This window comes from Eurytemora carolleeae, unplaced genomic scaffold (assembly GCF_000591075.1).
Source record: "Eurytemora carolleeae unplaced genomic scaffold, Eaff_2.0 scaffold153, whole genome shotgun sequence".
NCBI classification, from domain to species: Eukaryota; Metazoa; Arthropoda; class Copepoda; order Calanoida; family Temoridae; genus Eurytemora; species Eurytemora carolleeae.
In genome coordinates, this window is record NW_019396203.1 from 133,066 (window position 1) to 142,823 (window position 9,758).

General features: G+C 32.7%; 1 protein-coding gene and 1 long non-coding RNA gene across 2 annotated transcripts in view; both read left to right on the forward strand.

Moving 5' to 3' along the window:
• Window positions 1-499: 499 nt before the first annotated feature.
• LOC111698029 (serine/threonine-protein phosphatase 6 regulatory ankyrin repeat subunit B) overlaps window positions 500-9,758 on the forward strand; it is a 16,513-nt gene continuing 7,254 nt past the window's right edge. Inside the window, exons 1-4 of the mRNA XM_023468247.1 lie at window positions 500-563; window positions 1,901-2,037; window positions 6,621-6,685; window positions 8,533-8,618. Coding sequence (XP_023324015.1) covers window positions 1,974-2,037; window positions 6,621-6,685; window positions 8,533-8,618 — 215 coding nt within the window. The 5' untranslated portion in view covers window positions 500-563; window positions 1,901-1,973. The remainder of the gene's footprint in view (window positions 564-1,900; window positions 2,038-6,620; window positions 6,686-8,532; window positions 8,619-9,758) is intronic.
• Window positions 3,079-3,714, forward strand: LOC111698030 (uncharacterized). The gene is made up of 2 exons (XR_002764450.1): window positions 3,079-3,370; window positions 3,554-3,714. It is a non-coding gene; the product is annotated as an uncharacterized LOC111698030 (long non-coding RNA).

Here is a 9,758-nt window from a genome sequence, read left to right on the forward strand (position 1 = left end):
GCCATTCATAAAATAAGTTTACTAGAATTTAAATTTTTGGTCAATAAGTGATTGCATATTAACAAAAATTTTTTGTGCAAATAAATCATTCTTAGTATTCGATTACTTATTTTTTAGAAGAAAAAAGATTAAGCTTCCAATGGAATGTAGAATGTCTTTCAGCTTATTTTTACACTTTGATTTATGAGGAAAAGAGGTAAAGAGATCGAAACTTTAAACAGTCCTGATCAATGAAACCAAGTTTCGTACAATCCCTCTTTTGTTATTGGCTCAGAAATACAAAAAGTGCATTTTTTACACTGTTTTTTTAAAATCTACACAGTTAAAAGTAAGATGGATAGAAACCAACTCAGTCTCCGGTCTGGAGTAAATGGCCGGTCCGGAAATTGTGATTTATACTGATTACTGTATTATAAATATATGTATGTATATATATATGAAGAATGCCTAGCAAATACAATTCTTGATAGAGCAGTCAGGTTAGAGAGGTTAGACAATACAATTCTTCATAGAGCAGCTAGGTTAGGGAGGTTATACAATACAATTCTTCATAGAGCAGCCAGGTTAGGGAGGTAATACAATACAATTCTTCATAGAGCAGTCAGGTTAGGGAGGTTATACAATACAATTCTTGATAGAGCAGTCAGGTTAGAGAGGTTAGACAATACAATTCTTCATAGAGCAGCCAGGTTAGGGAGGTTATACAATACAATTCTTCATAGAGCAGCTAGGTTAGAGAGGTTAGACAATACAATTCTTCATAGAGCAGTCAGGTTAGGGAGGTTATACAATACAATTCTTCATAGAGCAGTCAGGTTAGAGAGGTTAGACAATACAATTCTTCATAGAGCAGCCAGGTTAGGGAGGTAATACAATACAATTCTTCATAGAGCAGTCAGGTTAGAGAGGTTATACAATACAATTCTTCATAGAGCAGCCAGGTTAGGGAGGTTAGACAATACAATTCTTCATAGAGCAGCTAGGTTAGGGAGGTTAGACAATACATGGTATTCCAATAAATATGGAAACTGTAAGACGACTTGAGAGTAGTCCTCGATTTCTGATATTTAAGGCATGTTAAAGAAAGTATAAAACGCGGCTGTACGTGTGACGAGCATTTCATTTCGAAAAAAAGGAATCCTGAGAATTAAAAAACTATTTAAAACTATTTAATATTGTCTTTCTAGTAATTTGTAAGTGGTACCTTTAATTCCTTTACTGTACAGGGTGAGTCACAAAAAAAGTGTGAACTTTTTCCTCTCAAAATCAAAAGAATAGAAAAGCAAAAATGTGTATTCATGTTATTTCAATCAAATTCCTAAATTTGATAAATATTGAATCACAGAATCACAGAAAATTCGCAAAATCGATTTTGATTTTGGGAGAAAAAAGTTTTGCGGATTTTTTTGGGCCATTGCAAAGTAAACAAAAAAAAATCCTTAAAAATATTGAAAAATTACCATACAGGAGAGTTACACAAAACGAGGTACAATTTTGCACCAGACGCCGCTAATTAAACTTTTTTAAACTCACCCTGAATAGATTACAACAATTATAAATATTTTATTGTTCTCTCAAATTCTCTAGAAAATGACGTGAATACTTTTCCAAAAGTGTCCGACTCCGAGCTAATGGAACTACTTTAGATAAAGAATGTATTCATAGACATTTTATCATTTTATCGTTGTAAAAATAATTTGGTTCCTATGTTTACTTTTTTAAATGGACCAAAAATCTTTCACAAGAACAGACCCCTGAACGAAAAATCGGCTTTTTCTCCGGCCACAGTTGTCTTTGAAAAGTAAGACTATTACCAATCAACAGCGAATAGGCTGTTTATTTACCATCAAATTACCCAAATAAGTGAACGGCCCCTTTAAAATATTTCATAAATATTTAGATACGGACATCATGAAGTAGTATCATCCCTGTTGGAGAACGGAGCTGACCCAAACCTGACAAATAAGTTCGGGATGACCGCACTCCATCACGCTGCGGTAAACGGAGATCCACTGGTTATACAGGCTTTAATAAAAGGTAAAGGGGGGAAAGGGTAATTTTGGGCATTTCATTTCGTTCGGAAATCAAATGTGTAGAGAATTTTTTTTAATTTGTAAAACTTCTCAACATTTTGTGGAATCTTTTAAAAGTCCAAAAGTTAAAAGTCCAAATACCGTAAGTCTTAAAATACGAATGAACTCAAATGCCCTATACAAGAGAGGTTGTCAGTGGGTGAGGGGTGAGGGGTTGAGGCACGGGCAGCCGTAGTACATTTGAATTTCCGAGCCGGGTCAACGTTTCCGGTCTGAATTTGTAATGTATCGCCCGGACATTCGATAGGACTAGCCGGTGCAGCAAGGTTGACGCGGTCAGACTTTAGGTAGAATTTACTTTTACTAGAGGGTCACGGGTGCGTTGAGGGACTGTTTTAATCTTAAAGGGACTGTATGCGTAAATTCAAGTGAACCTCCATTCTCGTTGCCCTCTTTGCATGGAGGGTCACTTTTAATTACGCTTACAGTCCCTTATCTGAAAAAATATATATTATATATTTAATATTTAAACATTAAGGAATTGAGTCTTTGTCACAAACTCTAGTTTTATTATCCCTATATTTTTAAATCTAAAGTCTAAGATCTTAAATATTTTGAATTTTGAATTATTAGTTCAAATAATCTTATTTTAAAATAGCAGAGGTTACAAAGAAAATTTGAGTTTGTGCCAAAGTCTCGATTCCTATAGTTTCCATTTTGTATATGAAACTATATATAGTGTACTTTATCATTATTACTCACTTCATCGTGAATTTCATAATGAACGTGCTATAAAGTAATCATAGTGCTATAATTTAAATTAGCTGTAAATTATAGCACGTGTGCTTCAAAGTATTGATTGGTTCCCGGATTTTCTCCAAAAAATTTAGGTTATTTCAAATGAAGTTAAAATAAAATTGAAACTAACTTTATATTTTGACTTCTGCTTTGTTTCAAAGCTTATTTTATCTAGAAATAGGCATTGAAATACGACAAGTACATAAACGTTTCATAAAATTACCTACAACACTATTATTTTGGCGTGCTGTACAGTTTTTGGACAGAAATTTTCTCTATATCTCGAAGGTTCTCGCTGTTACGCGAGCCATGCTCCGTAAGTAAAGTTTATGTGATGCCCCTGTGAAGTTCTGAGTTCACCCTGTATATCTGTACAGAAAAGAAGTCGGAAAACTAGTTTGAGAAACTGTATACGGACTTCCTACGCATGCGCAAGATTCCTACGTTGGAGCAGACAGATTCTATTCGTATTACTTAGTTATAAACCGTTTAAGTGTATTGATAATGTAAACTGTGCTTATAATTCTGGGATCACTGCGGTAAGATTCCTTTTTATATATATAAATACCTTATGATTTGTGTTTTCATGGATTTGATGATTTATAATGTAGTGTTGTTAGTTCCGTTCTACAGTTTTTTAATGCTTGAATTGGTTCAGTTGTATCATATGTTTATGAATTCAAAAGCTTTTTCTGTAGTCTATCTAGTTTTATTTTTGCTAGATTGAAGTCTTCACGAATAAAGAATCGGAACTTATCCTGCTTGTCTTTTATTATGGAGAGTGGTCAGAAGATGAAGTCTTACAGTCCAATCCTGAGAAATACCTCACAGTACTTATAAAGCTTTCATAAGGTCTTTAGGAAAAACGCGCAGTCGCGTAACACTCGCCTTTTTAGATTATATTTTCTGTCCAAAAGCTTTATAAAACTGCGAACCAAAATAACGGTGCTATAAATAGTAAACTAAATTTAATGCTTATAAGACCACACTAAACTAAATTCTGGAAAGGTCAATTTAAGAATGATACTGTTAAACCAGGGATATTGTAAAATCTTTGCTTCATTACATGAACGGTTTTGTGACTCCGTAGCTCCATTGATTTGACTTTATGCACACGATAAGAGAAAAGTATATTATTAATCAGGGAATAGGAATAAAGGGAAAGGAAATGGCGCTGGTCTGGCATGAGAAAGCCAGTCGCACTGCTTTGCAGACCAGTACTTTAAACTAACACACACTCTTCTATTACAGACACACTCATGACTACAGTCAAGGAAATTGTAGAACAATGTCGTCGATTATAATTAAACTTGAATAACGAGTAGTTTATTGTAAACTTTAATCAAATTATATTCTTTGCAGGAAAATTTGGCTTTACAGTGTTGACTTAAATATGTAAATAATATATTACATGTATATTAAACTTATTTCTAAGTAAACAATTAACAATAAACAAATGTACTCTCCTAGACTGTACAAATACCGAGATTCTTACGTACTGTATAAACCTACAGTTCACACCTTCGTTTCCGCCCCCTGATATTAATCCGGTGACATATTTTTACCTCAAACATTTTTGTTCTTCTCAATAGTTTGAATTGAAAACGTGCAATTTCCTTTTTTTCAAGTGAGATTCTTCTCTCTAATAATTAATATCTTAATTATTACCCAAATATTTGAAATATTGGTCAGAGGGTTCGCAAGCATCCGAAACAAAATATGGAAAAACAAACGGAGACTGCTCTTTATACGTATAATCATTGAAATCGATAAAATTATATAAATTGATCATCTGTTAGTGTGTATGAATCATAAATATAAATATCTATTTCTTATTGAGAATAAAATGGGTTTTCTCTCCAGGCCTAGTTTCCTCTTTGTATTCTCCTACTGTATTGTTCATCCATGCTTGCTATAAAGATATGGACAGATATATCCTCTACTCCACTAGTCTAGATTAGGATTCAGCTTTATCAATTCTAGTTTATGTATTCAATTATTCAATATCAATCATTAAAGGGACTGTAAGCGTAATTTTAAGTGACCCTTCATGCAAAGATGGCAATGTCAGACGTTATCAATGTTTTTGTTTCTTTTTTATTTCCGGTTTCTATGCGAAGGAGACCTTCATTGTTTACAAGAAGCACTGGATAACATCTCAGAAATAAAAAATTTGTCAAGTCAAGACGGTATTTTCAACATTTTAATGAGATAAAGGTTTCAATGGTGCAGTTACCATTTTTGCATGGAGGGGGGCCGCATGATATTACTCATACAGTCCCTTTAATCACACTAGAACCAAGGATTGTATTGTAAGGAAAGTTATTTCAGAGGTGTACACATCTTTTGTACTGCAGTGTACTGTCTCTGGGCGGTAATGTAAACACAAGACGGATGTCGAAGCCTGAAATGGGATCCATCTTTCACATAAAAAATGGATGAAATATTCTGGTCATAGGAAACTATTATTTGAATTATCAAAATGTTCAAAATTTAATGCTTTTAACCTCCTCGGATACTAAACGAACACTGATGCATCTATTCTTGTTTATAAATTCCGCCCAAAGAGAACTGGTTTCAATATGTACGCAGAGTATACACGACCGCAATAAACTTTCCTTGCCTTACATTCTTTACTAGAACAAAGTTTTGAAGGACGAGAAGGATAAACCTAGAGATATTAGAAGAATAAATAGAAGGATAAACCTAGAGATATTAGAAGAATAAATAAAAGGATAAACCTAGAGATATTAGAAGAATAAATAGAAGGATAAACCTAGAGATATTAGAAAAATAAATAGAAGGATAAACCTAGAGATATTAGAAGAATAAAGAGAAGGATAAACCTAGAGATATTAGAAGAATAAAGAGAAGTATAAACCTAGAGATATTAGAAGAATAAAGAGAAGGATAAACCTAGAGATATGAGAAGTATTAACCAAGAGATATGAGACGGATAAACCTAGAGATATGAGAAGGATAAACCAAGAGATATGAGACGGATAAACCTAGAGATTTTAGAAGAATAAACCTAGAGATATGAGAAGGATAAACCAAGAGATATTAGAAGGATAAAACTAGAGATATTAGAACTTTAGAAGGATAAACCAAGATATATCATAAGGATAAAAATATAAATGGTATTTTATGTGCAGGAGGGGAGTAAAATATGATAATTTATAGACATTATGTCATTTGCCAAACAATCATTTGTCATACAATCATTTGGACTAAAATCATTTGTCCTACAACATGTTGAACTACAAAGAGTTTTTTTTCTACAGAGAGAGGAAATCATCGTTTGTCCTTTTTACACATTATTTGAAAGAGTAAGAACATATGATTGGCAGGAAACATTATGTTTTGCCCTAACTGTAGAACAAGGGATGTGGAGGACAAATGATTAGTAGGACAAATGATTGTAGGACAAATAATTGTAGGACAAGTTGACAAAGCGCCTGGTTTATGTACTGGAGGGGATAATAAAATGATATTTTATGTACGGTGATAATAAAATGATAGTTTATGTACAGGAGGAGATAAAAAAATGCTGGTTTATGTACAGGGGAGGATAATAAAAATGATAGTTTATGTACAGGTGAGGATAAAAAATGATAGTTTATGTACAGGAGGAGATAATAAACTGATAGTTTATGTACTGGAGGTGATAATAAAATGCTAGTTTATGTACAGGCGAGGTTAATAAAATGATAGTTTATGTACAGGAAGAGCTGATAAAATTATAGTTTATGTACAGGAGGTTATAATAAAATGATAATTTATGTACAGGAGGTTGTGATGTAAACCAAGCGGATGATGCAGGAAGACTTCCTCTCCACTGGACTGCAACTAAGGTACAGTTTAGCCTAGAACTTCCGGGATTTGGAAAGAATGTATAAAATGTCGTCTTGACGATTTTTCAATGGGTTTAATACTACTAAACCTAAATCTCATTATTTGTAAAATTAAATAAGTAGCCTTGAAATATGCGGGAACAGTTTTAGAAGGCTTCAAATAATTATTTAAGTGAAAAAGTAAGTTACTGCAGCATTACATTGGTAGTTGGTTTAGAATACGACATTACATTAGTAGTTGGTTTAGAATACGACATTACATTAGTAGTTGGTTTAGAATACATTACATTAGTAGTTGGTTTAGAATACGACATTACATTAGTAGTTGGTTTAGAATACGACATTACATTAGTAGTTGGTTTAGAATACATTACATTAGTAGTTGGTTTAGAATACGACATTTTATAAATTCTATCAATGTATCCGATTCCCAGGTGCTTGGTTAAACTACAGGGTGTCCCAATAAAAATGGGAATTCATTGACGACTTTTATATCGTCTTCGATCCATGCTGCATTTTTTCATAAAAACAATTAATGCAGTGTTGTAGTCTACCATTTTGTATCTTCAAAATTGACGGAGATATTGCAAAAATTTTACAAATTTGCATTTATTTAAGAAATCAATCTTGTAGGTATAGACAACTTTATAAAAACCTCTTCAGACGTACAGCCTCGTTTTTCTACTTTCTTTGCCATGCATTATATATCAGAAATCAAAGACGACATTCAAGTCGTCTCTCAATTCCCATTTTTATTGGGACACCCTGTATAGGAATATTCAAATCTACTCTATTGATCATCTTCACTCATCCTGATCATTTATCTGTATATACAAACTTTGCATTAGTTTGGGATAAAAAGCTGCAGATTATTCTAAAGAAACCACTCCACGCTTCCGTCTTAGAATAAAAAATATATATTCACAAATATATATTTCTGTAAGGTGCAATTATGTTGTATAAGTTTTCATATCTTGACATAAAAAAAAACATTCTTTCTTCCATTATAGATGAAAAACTTCTGGATCACTTTACACAAGTAGCCACTACAGTGGAATATTTTACATTTTCTTTCTGTTTTTGTTGATAAAATATTGCTTAGGATTTATAACTGGTAAATTTCTGGAAATGGGTCTTTGAAAAAAATGTTTGACTTCAGCAAATTTTTGATTAACGGAAAAAATATCGAGTCTTATCTTCTGGATGCAAATGATTTAAATAAAACAGTTTTTATATAATTTTATTAATTTTTTAAATTTTTTGATTATGTTTACACGATAATGTGCTTTTTAATGACCAAAAATGACTGAAGTATTTTTAATTTTTTACTTCGAATAAAATTTGAATTTGAGTAAACCAGGGTTGTTTCACCTATTTATTCATGTATGTGAATATCCATGTACACCCTGTATATACAAGGGAATGTTTAGGTATAGTCTCATGTTTTTGAATACCCCTGTATACCCTGTATATTCAGGAGAATGTTGAGGTATAGTCTCATGTATGTGAATACCCCTGTATCCCTGTATACCCTGTATATTCAGGGGCATGTGGAGGTATAGTCTCATGTATTTAAATACACCTGTATACCCTGTATATTCAGGGGAATGTTGAGGTATAGTCTCATGTATTTGAATACACCTGTATACCCTGTATATTCAGGGGAATGTTGAGGTATAGTCTCATGTATGTGAATACCCCTGTATCCCTGTATACCCTGTATATTCAGGGGAATGTTGAGGTATAGTCTCATGTATTTGAATACACCTGTATACCCTGTATATTCAGGGGAATGTTGAGGTATAGTCTCATGTATGTGAATACCCCTGTATACCCTGTATATTCAGGGGCATGTGGAGGGGGCACGAGAATTAATAAAAGGTGGAGCACTACCAGCAGGAGCAGATAAGGAGGGGTTTACACCCCTACATAGGTAAAAAACTATTTATACTTAAAATAAATAACAAAGATAGAGCAAAAATTAAAAGTTGAAATAGAAGATAGCCAAGCAGCTTGTCGGATATATATATTGTATAGATGTGGACTGGAAGATATGTATATTGTATTGATGTGGACTGGATGATATGTATATTGTATTGATGTGGACAGGATGATATATATATTGTATAGATGTGGAAAGGATGATATGTATATTGTATTGATGTGGACAGGATGATATATATATTGAATAGATGTGGACAGGATGATATATACATTTTATACATTTTGACAGGATGATATATATTGTATAGATGTGGACAGGATCATATATATATATTGTATAGATGTGGACAGGATGATATATATACTGTATAGATGTGGACAGAATGATATATATACTGTATAGATGTGGACAGGATCATATATATATTGTATAGATGTGGACAGGATCATATATATATTGTATAGATGTGGACAGGATGATATATATACTGTATAGATGTGGACAGGATGATATATATATTGTATAGATGTGGACAGGATGATATATATATTGTATAGATGTGGACAGGATGATATATATATTGTATAGATGTGGACATGATGATATATATTCTATAGATCTGGACAGGATAATAAATATATATTGTATAGATGTGGACAGGAGAATATATATATATTGTATAGATGTGGACAGGATGATATATATATATTGTATAGATGTCGACAGGATGATATATATATATTGTATAGATGTCGACAGGATGATATATATATTGAATAGATGTGGACAGGACAGGGGGCGGGCATAACTCTCCTAATTTTGCCTGGCTAGGTTTATACTGTACAGTGAATTTTGTCGAAAAATGTTTCCTTATGACTGAGTTGGTATCATAGAGTACAGTGGGTTTAATCCTAAGTACATCTATTTGTACGGTATTGTGTGGACAGTTAATTTTAATATTTTTCAACAATGAGATATTGTAGTGTCAAAAATTGTGTAAACAACGATGTTTCGGGTTCAGAAATTTTTCATAACATACGAAAAGAGTGGATAGAACAAGTTATCTGGAAGACAAAACACCCAATTTTTATATGCAGTGAACATTTTGACAAAAATTGTTATAGAAAC